The sequence below is a fragment of the Catharus ustulatus genome, chromosome 7, assembly GCF_009819885.2.
Source record: "Catharus ustulatus isolate bCatUst1 chromosome 7, bCatUst1.pri.v2, whole genome shotgun sequence".
NCBI classification, from domain to species: Eukaryota; Metazoa; Chordata; class Aves; order Passeriformes; family Turdidae; genus Catharus; species Catharus ustulatus.
Window position 1 is genome coordinate 15836081 of NC_046227.1, and position 16502 is coordinate 15852582.

A 16502-nucleotide genomic window follows, 5' to 3' on the forward strand; every position below is an offset into this window, starting at 1 on the left:
TTCATTTGAAACAAATAAAAATTAGCCTTCTTCTTTCTTGTGGTTTTAGAAATTATTCTATTGTCTTGGAATCAGGTTACTTTTCATTTGTCACCAATTCAGTAGTTGCCAACCTCAAACCACTAAGAATAGCTAAGTTTCCTTCCAGCAAATTTTCTATCTCTTTACATAATAACAGTTCTAAAGACACTATTACTATACAGTGCTTTCTTTATTCCTCAGACATGAACTCAACATGAGGGTTTGAGCTTAAAGGCAAAGGTTTGTAGGGTTTATTTCCCTACTTCCTCATGTGAAACATTATCACACTGTAATGGGTACAAATTACAATATGTTAGAAGTGCTTTTAATCAGGTCTGGAAATGCTATAATCGATACCAATTCAGATTACCTAATTTGTATAATCAGATTCAAATAACAGCATGTGTCAAGTGTGTCCAGTTGTATAATCAATTCTGCTAGAATAAGTTTCTGTGCTTTTGCAGAAAACTTGCATTCCTAAGAAAAAATTTATGAGTAAAAATGATACATTCAAAATACACTGCATTCCTTATCATTATTTTTCATCTTAAAAAGTGGAAAAAACAGTAAGAGCGACTCTCTGTAGAAATGTAGGAAGAGTAGGCAAGTGTCACCAGCATGAAGTGCCATGACATTCAGTACAATATTAGTCATTAAATAGACATAAATTCAAAATAGGCAAATGTAGAAGACCACTGGCAAATCTCCCAATGTTTAGGAGAAACTCAACAAAATAATGTAAGGATATATGCAAAAAGTACGATGTGATTATATTGTGTTGTGGTGCTGCTTCTATGTACTATGGAAGAAAGGGTCAAGGTACAGATACATTTTAGTTGGAAGAGAGATATAAAATGTTGTGATGAAAGGAAGGGTCACTTATGTTATTTGTTGTCCTTTGTGGAATATTTCCACTCAGATTTTTTCTGTTTGAGGGTAAAGTTTTTGTTGCCTAAGAAACACTAGAGATGCTTTGTTTGTCAAGCAGTAACGTAAGGGAATACAGTTGGTGTCTTGACTCCCTGGCTTGCTTTTAAGCTGTCACCAAATTATGCATCTCACTTAAGAAAAATTGCTTCACATTTTTTTTCTAGTGGAACAGAACCAACCTTTTCCATTCTCCTGGAACTGATGCTGCAAACAGTGAGAAGTTGGGTGAGCTAAACTTTTTCACATCAGGCACAAAGTAACCTGGTTGGTTAATGTGCTAGATTCAGGCTTTTGTGTTCCAGTTGGAGCTTCAGTTGGAACGATTTTGCTGACGTTGGCCACTTCAGTCAGGCAAATATGCCCACCTTGCTGAAAGAGGAGCTCGGCATGGCAAAGGATCAGGTGTCTGCAGTAACTTCTGCCAGAAACATTCTCTCTTAAACAAGGTCCAATATGAAAAAAAGGCTACTGTTCAAGTAATTTCTGCTTCAAAAATCACAAAACACATCTTGAAATACGTCAGAGAAGAACCTGAATAAAAACTTACTAATATCACTGGGATCTCAGTGCAGACTGTTATATATAAATCAGCTAATTTTTTTCTTTGTTAAACTGCACACAGCATTCATACAACAGCAGGATTAAGTTTCACTCATGACCCTACACAACAAGTCCAGTTGTGGGCTTCCCAGTACAAGTATGTCCATGAATGTACTGGATAGAGCCCAATAAAGGTACAGAAAGAGGATTAAGGAACTGAAGCATCTCTCCTATGAGGAAAGGCTTAAGGAGCTGGGACTGTTTAGCAAACAAGAGCTGACTGTTTAGCTCACGGGGAGGGTCTCATCACTGTGTATAAATAGGGGATGGTAGGATACAAAGATGGGATAGCCAAGACTTTTTTCAGCGCCAAGTGGCAGGACAAGAGGCAATGAACATATGCTTAAACACTGAAAACTCTGTCTGAAAGTCAAGATACACATTTTTCTTGTGAGACAGACAAGTTGCTCAGAGAGGCTGTGAAATCATCATCCTTGGAGATGTTCAAAAGCTGTCTAGACAAGGCAAAAAGCTTTAGGTGGTCCTGCTTGAGCACAGAGTGTCAGACCAAGTGACCTCCAAAGGCCCCAGCCAGTCTTAGCCAGTTTGTGGTTCTGGTCCTGTATCTGCACTGTGGCTCTAAAGCGATGATTTTAATTTATACAAAAAGTGAAAGAAGGCATCTTCATTCAGTTATGGATAAACCAAGAATTAGAAGAAGTAGTTTTCAGTTTGTGTAATCTAATACTTGTGGTCTGCAGCAGGAAGTAAGTAAATAAATATATTTGCCATCATGAACAAGAATTGGGAGTTGGTAATTGAGTTGTAAGTAGAACTGTGACTTGAAGATTATATTCTCATTGTATGGATGCATATGGAATTTATCTCTTGGTTTCAGTGCCATTCAATTAGCATGGTCAATCATCATATACATTGTCTGCGAGGTGACAGATGAGTGCAACTTGAACTGGTAAGATCAAAGTCTGCAATTGTGTTGTAGGAAAGACAGCTTTGAGGTGATACTTATTAATTCTCCTATGCCAATTTAAAGGTCTGATCTGCAATTCCTATTTTTAGCACTGGTAGTATCAGTCTTCACAGCTCTCACTTTGCCAATGTGAAGATCTTCCCATCTCATGCAGTGACATTTACAAAGCTGGCTCCACTGATTCAAGCATAGTGGAAACCAGGAGTCTTTCCAAAATTTTGACAAAATCTTTCTTTGTGACCTTTTTCCTCCCTTCAGAAATCAGTTAATTTTTCTTTGGCTCAGTTTTGCTGTCTCTAGATAAAAATTACTACCTGACATTGCTGCTGTAAAACTTTGTTCATGGTCTGCCAAAGTGCTTTGAGACACTGAGGTTTAGGCACTGCAGAACTGCCTGCCTTACGTAACAACTGCAGGCTCCTGTGCTTGGGGGCTGGCCCCGAGTGACTCCTCTTCAAACAAGGCAGAGCACAGCAGCCAGGCAGTAACAGCCCCTCGTAGTCCCTCTAGAAAGCATTACAAAGGAGAAATGTCCTCTGTGAATTATCTCTGCTTGATTTTTTTTTAAAGGTAATGGTACAATCTAGATGTTTCAAATATAACTGATGTTCATCCTTAGATGGAGAGGAACTTTATTTGTGGGTAGGAGTTGTGGTTCTGAGGATTCATGGCCTTTTGTCGTGCTTCTTATCCCTGTTATTTCAGATGAACTAATAAAAGCTGCTTAGCATTTCCCCGTAAGACTTTGCTACAAAGCCCTGCTGATGCCCAGTGGTGGAAATTCTAGAGTTGATAAAGAAACATCATTTATAACTGTTGGGTTGATTTAATGGCCTTCTACCTGCAGGTGGTCCCACATACATAGCCCATACCTCCACCATCCAGATCTGAGAGTCCTCAGCAGCCCTTGAGGAGACAGGAGGAGTCTCCATGGCTGTCAGTATATTTATGACACAGAAACGTGCCGGTTCACTGCTTTAATCACACTGCTGTAGTTTTGCAGCCCTCCTTTGGGCTGCCTGCAAGCTGAGTTTTCCTTGCTTTATAGCTCAATGTGCATTTGCTGAAGCCCTGGGGCTAAGTACTGATGCCAGGCACTGGTCTTACAGGTGCTTACCCTGGCATGGAGATGCTCCTTATCTGCTACCTCTGCTCTTTTTCAGTTCATACACTTCTGATTTTAATAGAAACACTGGTATGCCTCGTGAAACTTTTTTTTCTCCTCTTGTCCTCATTTTCCCTTCTGGAAATCCTGGCTTAATATCACATGTTGAATAACTGAATAGCAGTTTGACGTGTTTGCTGGGACGGGGCTTATTAGCGGGCATCACTGATTCAAGTTTGTGTAAAATATAGTGACATTTCCAGTGAAAATAGCTGGATTTTGCATGTAGGAGATCAAATGATTGGATCCTAGAATAGCAGCCATTTTACATATATTTATTTTTGGCTTTCTAGTCTTTAGCAGAAATGTTTTCATATTTCAGATTCATTTGGAGCAACACCATTTAAAATGAGGTGTTGTAAGGAAATTTACAGTACATTCATTCTCCTTTTCATTTTATACCAACTGTTAAATTTAATGCAATATTAAAATGTTTATGTCTTACGAAATATTGTTAAAAATTGGTTTAATAGCAACTGCCTATGTTTTTGGTTTTTTGACAGTATAATTCAGCATGGCTTGTTCATATTTTTTTGAGGTTCCCACCCATGTAGTGAGGGGAATAATGGATAATATCTAGCTGTGAAGTGACTGGGTCAAGAAATGTTCAAATTCCTGCCAGAAAAAATCAGATTAGTAGATGTGTTCTGACTATATAAACAGTTTTACAGGTGTATTATCGTAAATCAAGTTCAGTGTGCTGACTTGTTTTCCCAGTTTAAAGACCTTGGGTGCATAGCAGAAAAGAGAGAAGATGAGATTGTGTGGAACAACTAGAGGGCAGTGATGGGGCCAGCAGAAAAGTCAGAGTTGAGCACATTTGGCTGCACTGCCACCCTTTCCTGCCCCTTGGTCCTGTATGCAACAGCCTCCCAATGCCATGGCTTGTGAGAACAGTGACCTACATAGGAGTCAGGTTTCAAAACTGTAATAAGTCTGCTTCTACCAGAGACATGTTTTGTAATCTGTCTGGTGACGCAGTTATCTAGCTTGAATTTGTGCCAGTAATTCTATGAGGCAGGCAAGTACAGAGCCAGTGCTGAAGGACTGCTCCCGTGGTCCTTTTCAGGCTGTTTACAGACACCAAAAGCTTCCAGAGTTAGACAGTGAGCTTTACAGGGCAGAGATGCTGCTGGATGTCTGCAAGCATTAGTGCGTTTTTATGGTACTGTGCATTAGTAACCACATGCAAATACAAAGTTAAAAAAGAAAGAAAAAAAAAGGCAGAAGTTCAGCCCAGGAGCCTCTGCAGGTTCAGTGATACAAGCCAGAGCTATGTGCCCTATCTGGGTGCCTCCAGTTCATGGAGTGTTTCTACCAACCAATTGTCCTTTCCATGCTTGGGGTGGAAAAATAATTTTGGTAAATACGTCTTAGAATTGAGAACTTAGATGACAATTAGATTTTATCAGATGTGTAGCTTGCCAGACCCTGCACAGCTGGCGGGAGGGAATGGATTTTGGATGAGCACTTCTGTTTAACCATTTTGCAATTGGATTTGGTTTATTGCATTCAGAATTCAGTAGAATATTTAATTCTCTGAACCTATTTTGAACACATTAGGACATGTTTTAAAGGGCAGCTGGCTTCCCTGATTTGGTTTCAAGTATGTCCACAAAACATTTATCACTTTAAACTACAGCAAAAACATTTCCTTTGAAAGGACTTCTTTTCTCTTTCTAGGAAGGCTGTACTAGCTCCTTTTCCCACAGGCTCACCAAGCAAGCTGTGTAAAGAGAAGTGGCTCCTGTGGCCGCTAAAGAAAACAACTGAACCAGACAGGCATTTGCTGAGAGCTCAACCTGGAGTTTGTGCCAGAGTGAGTACACAAGCATTACTGAGAAGCTTCTTTCTTCTGTCAGACATCAGAATTGTTTTCTTTTCTGACCACAGGCAGGGGGTGCTTGGAGTGTGCCAGAAGACGAGTGTTAGACTATCTGGGATAGCTCTGGCAGCGTGTGCTCTCGGAGCAGGCTCCAAGAGGGCGAAGCTGTATGCGGGGGAAGCAGGGTAAATGTCACTGCCTCTGCTGAAGCTGAAGTCAGGGCTGCTTTCCAGCCAGCAAGCGTGAAGCTCACATTTTACCTCTGCAGAGTGCTGCCATTGCAGCACTGGCTGTTTTTCATCATTAGCTAATAACTTTCTGCATTGCAGGTCTCCATGCATGCAACTTTTTTGCTTTTATACATTCCTCTCTTAAGAGAAAATTTCAGAACTTACTTCCTGTGAGGCACACAATTCTAGAAAATAGCCTTCTTTTGAAGCTGGAACCAGCAGGGGTTTTTCTTGTGCAGCAAGGGAAGAGTTAGCAGATTCCATAAGGACCTTCATCCCCAGGTTGTGCAGTGAAGGAAAGGGGGTATCTCCTGACACACATTGTCAGAAAGAGCTTGGCCAGAGGTCTCCTTCCTGTTTCTGATGATAAAAAGATTTGTATCATGTGTGAAGTTATTGTGAAATCCAAACCCAGATGATGAGAAGAAATCCTCATTTTTAGATGTTCAGAGGAACACTAAGAAGCATTTTATTAACTTATGTGTTCTATGTCTCACCATCTACGAAAAGCTAGATGAAAGGAAAATGAGTGTCACATCTCAAGACATTGTGCTGCTGCAGTGTAGGTGTCCAGATGCTGATGTGCCCAGACAACTGTGCAACCAGGTGTGGAACTTTTGGCCTGTAAAATTGTGATTATGAAGAGGAAGCATATGGAAGACTGCCCTTTAAAATTCTGAGGGAGCAGTGGTGTGTTTCTGAACTGATGCCATAAAATGAAAGCATCCACCTAACAAGCACAGTTTGTAGCTCACTTGTCCTAGTAGTTAATACTGCAGAAACTGGAAATGCTTTATACTTCCAAATATCCAAATATCAAGCTCCTGCTTCAGTCATTGTGGATTTGAAAGTCTGACTTTGGGGATACAAGTCTGGAAGTGTGTGGAGATACTAAAGCAATAGAAATATATCTTGTGAGAAGTCAAAAGTCACTATGGTCAGGGCAGACATTTCATCTTATTGGAGTAGTTTTCAACTAAAGATACGTCATCTTCAAAACCCAGCTGAAAATCTAAGTAGTTGCATAACTGAATACTAAAACTTCTTGTAATTATACTGTTTGTTTTTTTTCTTGGTAGTTGTGTTTTAATACTCCTAACATACAATAAAGAGATAATAGAATTTTAAAAAGAAAAAAGAAAAAAGTGATATACGGAAAGTGCCCATTACTACTGCTTCTTTTCATAGGTTTTCTGCCCCAATAAAATATTGAATGGTTTGTGAGTACAGGTTTTTAGCTGTTGTACACTGCTGTGAATTTGTGAGGTGAGTGTAGTCGCTACCCAAGGATACTTATTGGAGGGTTAATTAAGAGAAACTGGGCCAGGTCACCTGGACCCTGAATGTTCAAGTAATTTGCAATACAAACTTGTTAACTTGAAATTACTGTATCTGACTGCCTTATAGTTGCCATGAAAAAACAAATCCAACAAAAACGAGTCTCTTTCAATATCTCAGCACATTCCTTAGGTTTTTACTCAGCCTAAACACCATTTTTATAAAATGTACTATTGCATACTTACTGATGTGTTTGTCAATATGTCACACAGAACTGTGATGAATCATTGCAACTAATCCTATTAGGCAAAATAATTTAATGAGGCACATCTGTTAAAGATGTTTTTGATTTTTTTTACGTCTGCCTATATTTTTTCTTCAAAAATCACTTTATTAAATCTGCAGAATCTTTTCCTTTAATTAATTCAAAATAGATGTGGAAGGAAATTCTCTTCCAGACATATTCCATTTTGCTTCAAAACTACTTTTCACATAGCCTTCAGTTTAACAAAGGGAAATAACTTTATGTACTTCAGAAGGGTATATAAAGTGTTCTTCCACAAGTTTCTCTCAAATACTTTGCGCATTGGTGTAATGGAAGCATGTGGCATACTCAACTTTGGGCCAGTTTTTACCTTGGAGCACCAGGTAATTAGTTACCTGTCACTTAAAAGGAGAGGGAAAGGATGTGTCTATCTCATGGCGTTATGTACCATTTCCTCAACTTTTTACATTCCCTGTGCAGGGAAAATCCCCGAAGTGTGAATCTGGCATAAAACAGGCTGTGACTCAGACAGATAAGAGTTGAATATTACGTTATTCCATATTTGTATGGAGTGTCCACAGTCATAGCATAAACATGTTAGAGGTGCTTGTAAAATAGTCCTAATATTGCAGGTTTAAATCTGTAATCTGAAATAATAATGCAATAACTGCTTTCTATCCAAATGTGCAATTTTGGTTAAAAAAGTCTTACTTAAAATTCAGTACCATTAGAAACATCATTCTTTGTGCACTTGGTGCTGCATTACAACTTGCTGAAAGTGGTTTAAGGAAAAGTCACTTTGACTGTTCAGAGAGTACAAAAGAGAAACAACAGCAGGCTTTTGTTTTGTCAGTCTTAGGTAGACAGGAATAATTGAACCATGGGGTGATTCCTCTCTACCTGACAGGTTTTCTCTTGGTTTTTTTCTTCATAATTGTTGAAATTTATTTATTTATTTATTCTACTGGTTTTCTTAAACAACTTGGTGTGTTTTTTAATTTTACTGCACCTTACACAATACGTTTGAGTGGTGAAAAGAGTGATGTGTCAGTGGCTTTCCAGGTTCTTAACATTTCATAAAACAATGTTTTATGGATGCCAGTTTCTGTATAGAGCCAGACCCTTGGAGTTTGGTTTCCAGAGACCAATGGTTTTCAATAGCACAAGGTTTTATTTTCTTCTCATTAAAAAGATATTTTTTCTAGCTGGTTCTGTGATGCCTGAAGGTTCATAAGCTTCTCTTGTGCTTTCCACTGTCACAGGGCCACATTAATTTTGGGAATAGAGGTTCCAGTGTGGAGACAATAAATACTAGTATTTACTTATTAAGTAAAAATGTATCCAGTCTCATTATGGTATTCAAAATTTCACCAAAGGCCAGATTTTTCTTAAGTTAACTTTTTCTGCTCTGATCACTTACTCGGCTGTGGTTTTTAGTACTAGTACAAGAAAATATAGATAAGTTTTTTTTGTTTCATTTGGAAATAAAACCTAAACTGAAATACGCAAAATTCTCTCAGAGAAATTCTGGCCATTAAAAAAAATAATCCCTCATCAGTTTTTCACACTTGTACTTTATTTTTCATTTTGTATACTCTATCCTGTAGATCTGGTATGATAGTTCGCTACTTTAATTACTGCCTCTTCGGAAAGGTGAATGCTGAATCTAAAGTGTCATTTTCTTTTGGAGGCAACCGTGATGGGAAGAGTATGAAAGTAGGGTGTTTCCAAAGTAGCAGTGTAGATGTGCACCCTTAAACTCTGCAGTTACTGTGACAGAGTGCCAGGTATAAAGGTATAAAATTCAGAGGACCTGAGGATCCTTTCCAAAAGCTCATCATTACTCAAACACAGACTAAGCAGGTATGGAACCAGTGGAGTGTTCAAGGCAGATAAAGTATAACAGCAGTTGCTGCTGTTTCTGCTCTTCTCGGCTCTTTCCTCAGTCTAAATAGCCCATGTCTCTGGGTTAGCAGTATTTTTCTAATTAAATAGAACTTCAAAGACAAATGCCACTCTCTTCATGCCAAAAGAAGAAGAGAAGAAAGGTTAGCTGCTGCAGCATTCTTTTGGCACTGTAAAAACAGCAGAGTGCCTCAACTGCCACTGGCTTTGCAAATGTTAAGACTATTCAGCAGCTGTACAATTTACTAGAAGTCTGAGACCTAAGCCTGGGAAACACTCAGGAGTGGCAGTACTTGTTACCAGTGTGTGGCGTAAAAATGCTGGGTTTGGACTTTGATCCACTGTCATCATTGTAAAGCACCAGTCCCACGGGTATTCAACTGCTTGACTGGTCTAGTTTACTAACTTCACACAGTCAACCTAAAATCATCTTGGGCACCTCAAACTATGTTCCAGTCCCTCCTTTTCAATCTTTTAAAATGTAAGATTATACATTTTTTTCAAGTATGTTCACTTTTTTTTTAACCTTCTTTGAGAAGACAATCAGTTTTCTGACTAATAATGTAGGTTCAATGTGCTGTGTTCCACTGTGCTGGTATTCTCCAAAATCTATGCACTCTAAATGTAGAATTCCTCAACAGGAATGTGACTTGAGCTTGCTTCTTGAGCTCAGAACAAAAAAGCAGTCCTGAGGAATAAAGAATATTTTTTAGGGAAGCAGTAATGTCTAAAATAATTTAAAGTAGTGTTCAGAAGACATTTTATAGAGTTGAGAATCCACAGATTCCCAGAGAAATTATGGAGAAATCAGACTTTTGGGACCTGTGAATGTAATTGTATTTGTCTTTCCTAGACATTTGATCTCTTTCATGCATCTGATGTGCCTTGACCATGATAATTTTGTTTTGTGTTTAGTGCTCTGCTGAAGAGTGAGCTGACACCTTCCTGTGATGTCCTCTAAGTTTAGGTCTCTCAGTAAGAAATTGATATAAACAATTGCAGTTTTTTAATGACTGCAAGTTTCTTTCCATACTAGGTGATGCAGATGTACCTCCCCTTCTGTGGGATTGCCATATCCAATGCCCAGCTATTTGCAGCTTCAAGGAAGGAATATGACAGAAGCAGGGTAAGTGCAAAAGCATCAAGTGGACCAACATCAAACTTTTCTGTTTTGTTCCTGCAGATTCCAGCTGTGCATATGTTTTTGCTAAGCAGAGAGTTTTATTTTTAAAAAATTATTTTCAAAAGATCCCATCTTGATTGAGGCAGCAAGCAGAGAGTGTGGGAGGGAAATACACTTCTTGTGGTGGCTGTTGCTGCCTGATGTCAGTTCCACGTTTTGTGGTGCTGAAACAATTGCATTTGTGGCACAGACGGTGAAGGAGAAAGTGTTACTTAGGCAGAGATTCAAGCTCTCATAAAATTCTACTAATGTGAAGCCTTTGCCATCCTGAATTTTTAATACTCAGTTCATGTGCAAATAATGTGGCTATATCTTTATAAAATTAAGCAAGAATAAAACCCCTGTATGTGAAGGGTTTTGACAGCATATCTCCATAGAATACACACTCATGATCACTGGTGCTGTGCATGATTTGGGACAGGAGGCTCTGAAGTGAAAATAATGCTGAGCTCCCCTGTCATTCCCTTGTCAGACAGGTCTTTCATTTTTTGAAGAAACAAAATGGTAATTTTAAGGGGTTTTTAATAATGGTTGGCTTCTTTTACATCAACCTTCCTGCAAAGACAGGAAATTATATCTTTGTTAGCTTGGATCACAGGTCCAAAACTTCAGTAGAAATACCTCTGGTAGTGTTGAACGTACCCTTCCTTCACAAGGTAGAGGTAACTACAGTAGTCTGGGTCTTTATACTGAGCTCTGACATTTTTATATTCATGATTTTGATGCTTCTATGTATGCAAATTAATGCCTTTCACTGCTTTGAAAAACAATGACCTTTATATTTAAGGGTCATGAGGCATCTGAGCTTGTCTTCTGTCCAGGTCTGACCACAGACTATTATATTTGGGGAAGAGATTTGGAAGAGACTTGGAGAAAAAAAAAAAGGACTGTCCACCAAAGTTTTTTTGGTGGTTTTTTTTTTTGTTGGTTGGTTGGTTGGTTGGTTGGTTGGTTGGTTGGTTGGTTGGTTGGTTGGTTGGTTGGTTGGGATCTTTGGGGGTTTTTGTGGGTTTTTCTGATATCCAAATAAAATAATTGTTTGACTACAGAGACTTAAATTTTGCTTCAGGTTTCCACACTGAGGAGTCAGCATTTAATCTTGTGAGGGAGATAATCAGCAGAAAAGTGTTAGGGGCATTCCCATTCTTCATTAGAAAATGGTAAATTTGGTAAATTGAGTTAGAGATTCTTTGTTTCTTGTTGCTGCTTCAGCCCTGCAAAGCATAACAAATATTGCTGTTGGACAGCTATGTGGTAGCCTGTACATGATTGTATTTGTGACCTATTGGTGGTGGTTAACTTTGCCTGGCCCATGGCTGAAGTTAGCTGGCAAGTACCATGTGGTGCACAAGCCTATCATATCGTGCATTCCTATGAAGCCAGACCTAAATGGTGGCAACTTCCAGCAAGTGTGACCAGCATTTTGCTGATGACCACTGTGTTAGAAGAGCTAAGACCACTACTGTTTATATGCTTTCCTACAACAGTATTCTTTAGTGTCAGTGCCCTAAATGAGATTAAAGGGAAGAGCAAGCTCCTTTGGGTTCATGATAAGAAAGAACATGGCCTATATTTTTTAAAGTTGATGAAATGAGAGGGGAAACCCTTCATTTTAAAGCATTGTATTTTACAGACACATTGTAAGTGGTGAGACTGGACCAGACTGCTATTGGAATATAGAAGTATTGATGTGGGTATTTTTCTTTCCAGCTTTGAACATGCAAAATGGGTAATAAGAGAATACAATGGAGTTTAAATGTCCTAGAAAATTCAATATATAAAATCAAGCAACTCAATCCATACTGCATTGCATTACAGCCATTGCTTCATTATTGGAACAAAGTGAAATAGTTTGAAAGACTCCCATTGTTTGCTAAGAGTTGGATTGTGCCCAGTTGTGAGCTAAGGAATACTTCTTTCATTCTTCAGATACCCCCACTTCAACTTTGTTACAATAATCATTAAGAACTTTATTTGAATGAGGATTCCTATGATCACTCATATAAAATCAATCCCAGATATGATGCCTCCTTTGCAATGCTCCATGTATGCATTAATTCTACAACCAATACAAGAGTTTTCTGTCCTTGTATACAGGCTTTACTGGAAGTAGTGAATGACCTCTTTGAGGAGCAGACTGACTTAGAGAAAATTGTCAAGAAAATTATGCATCGGGCCCAGACTCTACTGAAGTGTGAGCGGTGCTCAGTGTTACTTCTGGAAGATATTGAATCACCAGTAAGTACAGCAGGTATTTTTCAGTGTGCTGTTCCTAAATGTAAGTTAGGTACATGTTGAAACTTTATCAACACCCCTGTTGTGTCCTATCCTAAGTAGGCTTATATTGTGATAGCAGTAAGCTTTTACACTGAGCAGGTGAAATGGAAATCCAACTTTCAGAATTACTGATGTATTTTTGGTTTTTTGCAATTACTCTCTCTACTTGACCAATGAATAATTATTTCATTGCAGAGCTCTATTGAACAGATGGATGTAAACTGTATGAAAGTATTTGACAGTTTTGACAGGGGCTTTCACTGGGACTTTGCAGTACTGATATTCATAGGATGCGAAGCCTTTTAAAAATGTTCGAAGTTTTTATAAGTATTGTTATTAGTAATAAATTAAGTGGCTGCCTTTATATTGCTAGCTCCCTCCAGTGTTTTCAGGCTATTCAATATAAGCTACCCTTCTTTCCACTGATTTGAGAAGTAGTTGAAGGATAAAACATTGTTTGTAATATCTTTTTTTCTAACCAATTATTATTTTTGTATTCACTGATTCTGCAGTTAATTAATTGTTGCTGGGCTGTGACAAGCTAGAGACAGAATCGTAAATTTGTTTGTATGGCAGGAAAAAAAAAAAACATTCTTTTCCTTGGAGGAATGATATGATTCATATTTCATTTCAGTTAATAAAAATCAAGAACTTTCACTGGACTATGCCCTAAATTACCAGCTTTCCTAAAAGCAAGATCAAGGTTTTTATTTCACTTATGTTCTCTACTATAGAATTTTAATGTTTGTAGTTAATTATCTCTTTCTAGATTCCCCTAGTCACTCCCCCTCCCCAATTTTATAATTACAAGATATAGTTTTACTGCATTCTTATGAAATGCCACTGTGTTTACAAGTATAACATGATTTTTATTTTTCACAGAAATGTCCATTGTGTTAGGAAGTTGTGGGTAGCAGTTCATTTTTCTGCTCTTGGTACTATTTCTGCCTTTGAGCTTGGAGGAGCTTTTCCCAAAGCACAAGCAATGAGTTCTTATTCCTCAAGACAAAATTGTGAAATATGGACAAAAACCTAAACTTTTTCTAAATGGTCATAAATCTTAGGTTAATTTGGAGTAGGAGAATAGCATCTTGCCACCCACTTGGTAATTTTTACAAATGGCAAAACAGTTATTTTCCTGACTTTCTCCTGTTTGGAGGGTTAACATATATAACAAAATATATTTCCTTAGAGTAACTCAGTGTCTAACCATGTCTAAAATATTGTCATCTATATTCTGTGCAGAAAGCTTTTATGATTCAGAACCAAAGTTAAGATGGGGATACATCCAAAAACATGGCCTCTGTTCTGTGGCACTTTTAGCCACTCCTAAGATGTTTCACTTATGTGATTCTGGCACATATGTTCAAGTGTGATTGGTTGCAGTTAGTAATGCAAAGCTGCCTTTCTGTTTATTTTCCTGTATTAACAAAGTGAAATTTGAGTAAAGCTCCACAATTCATGTCCTGAAAGCCTTTAAAGGGAAGTGTATGCACTTGTGGAAAATAGTTTTCTGAAGGAATCTGAGGATATCATTTGATTTGATATTGATTTTCAGGGAACTGTGCACGGTGTATATTTTAAACATGAATTCTCCATTGAGAGAATGTAGATTTGTACTTTTATCCTAGGTCTATTGGATAAAAATACAGTTTAAATAGAGGAATCTTACATTACTGTTTTCTTAGATGCTTATTCATCTTAATAACAATCTGAAGTTACCTCTTTTGTGACAGGTGGTGAAATTCACAAAATCCTTTGAATTGTTATCTCCAAAATGCAGTGCTGATACTGACCACAGGTTAGTGCTCATGTGTTCTGTGCTGATGGAGAATTTCATTTTTCACATCCTTTTCAAGTTTGCCTGGTCAACATTTTATTTTCTTATGCAACTTTGTGTAGATTTGATTGGAGAGTGTGAGCCTATGTGTTTTTTACTCAGACAAGATTGCTGCTTGCTTCAAATGGAGACTTGTTTGAATAAATACACGTGCCTACATTTTTTTTATATGTATGTGTGTGTATATATGCAACAACATTGTATCAGTGTCTCAGGTAAGAAACCAGGGGAAAACTGACTTTTTGTGGTTGAACTCACTGATAACATGAAGATGTTGTTTTGCATGATTAATATTGAAGTAAAAATTACAAAATTATTTTAGATTATTGATCTCTTACAAAATTCCTCTGTACAGTTGTGTTGAGAGGTTTTCAGTAAAATTTTCTTTCTGCTCTTGTCAAATTGGAAAGCCTAGAAACTGCAGAGCATATGTATTTCCTAGAAACTGTGTTCCTGTGACTAAATCTTGTTTGGGAGCCCAGTCAAAATGGAAGTATATGTTTTGCTTAGTAGGATCTGTAAACATTTATAAAGGGCCAATTTTAAGTAATAAAAGAAAGCTTTTTATTCATGGGGGGTTGTTATATCAACCCCTGCAAGGTTACACCACTGGTAGCAGTTCACATAAAATGTCCTATATAGCAAATGAGGGCATGAGGATTCAGGGCTTCCATCTTTCAGGGCTCGGTGTTTATCACACAGGTTTTATGCAGATTAATTCATACTGATTCTGAAGGAGAATTTTCCATATCAAATGGCTGTCATGGTGATAAACCTTTTCATGGATTGATTTCACAGCATTAGAAAAATGGGTAGTTTTAGAAAATTTCTAAGATGTGCAAACTGACAGCAGAGTCCAGGGCCACACAGAAATATGGGTAGAAGCTATCTCCCTTCCATGTCCTGGTATGGGAAAGGTGAAGCAAATGGTAAACAGGCAATAGAAAATAGGAAGATTTTAATATTAATAAATAATCTGTTGATTCATCTGGGAACCACAAGTTACTGCTTTTGACAAAGAGTTTCAGAGTAGCAGTTGGTCTTTCCTAGGGGGTGAAAATACATTTCTTTTATTCAGGGACAGGAGTATGAATCAAGGAATGTTGTTGTTATTCCTGTTTTTCTCAAACTTGATCTGTAGCCAGATTAGTCAAAACAATGTAGAGTGGTGTCAAGATAACCAAGCTGGCTCATTTCTTGTTACCATAGTTATATTAGCATGTTGCCACAGAGCAGTTTGTAGTAGTCTGCTCTGCATGTAGTCAAGTCAAGATTATTTTAACTTTAGTCCAAGACATGAATAAACACATGCAACCTGGTAGCTAGTCTTTAAAAGATTCATGAAGGTATATTTCTGTGCATTTTAACATGAAGATGTATCGCTTTTTCTTTGAAGATTTTTTCCTGTGGAGAGTGAAGTTGCTTTTACAAAGACCAAGGTTAGACTGACAGATATGATGTCACATTTGGATCTTGCACAGGCACAGCTTGAGTTATTGGCACTATTGTGTAAAAATAAAGGTTATTTAGGATACAGAACAATGCCGCGAGCCCTTGACATTTGAGCATTTTTCTACTGAGTTTTGCCCTTTTCATTCTACATTCTGCAGCTGTAACTGATGTAAAGTCACGAGACTTTTCATGTGGGGAAAAAAAATGGCAAGATGAGTTTCTTCATTGTTACAGTAGTTAAGAAAAATACAATTTCTTTGAAATTTTAGTTGAAATACTAAGAAAATTTAGTCTGAGAACAGTTCTCATTCTAAGTTTTATCTGAATGAGAAAGAAGATCCTAAAACAATATGACCTTCATGCCCTTATATACTTTCTCACACAGTGTTAGAAGAAGTTGGCTTGTCTTTTGCTCTCCTTATATCTGCTTGATAGCAGCTCACCTGTTTAACCCCTAAATATCATAATAAACACTCTTATCTATTTTCTTTGCTATTGGTTGTAAAGAAATACCTTGCAAGGCCACATTTGCATTTATCTGTTGAGTTTGCAATTTTTCATGGCACATCATGATCAAGTTTGTTTATTATCCATGCTGGCACA

The 16502-nt window shown here is 37.8% G+C and overlaps 1 protein-coding gene across 3 annotated transcripts in view; it reads left to right on the forward strand.

Moving 5' to 3' along the window:
• The window catches only part of PDE11A (phosphodiesterase 11A), a 114262-nt gene that overhangs the window by 34604 nt on the left and 63156 nt on the right, over positions 1–16502 (forward strand). For 2 of the 3 annotated variants that reach the window (XM_033064714.1, XM_033064711.1), the window contains exons 3-5: positions 10184–10273; positions 12428–12568; positions 14344–14408. In XM_033064714.1, the coding sequence (XP_032920605.1) occupies positions 10184–10273; positions 12428–12568; positions 14344–14408 (296 nt within the window). Of the gene's footprint in view, positions 1–5327; positions 5464–10183; positions 10274–12427; positions 12569–14343; positions 14409–16502 lie in introns of all 3 variants that reach the window. The other variant, XM_033064713.2, reaches the window with a different exon arrangement.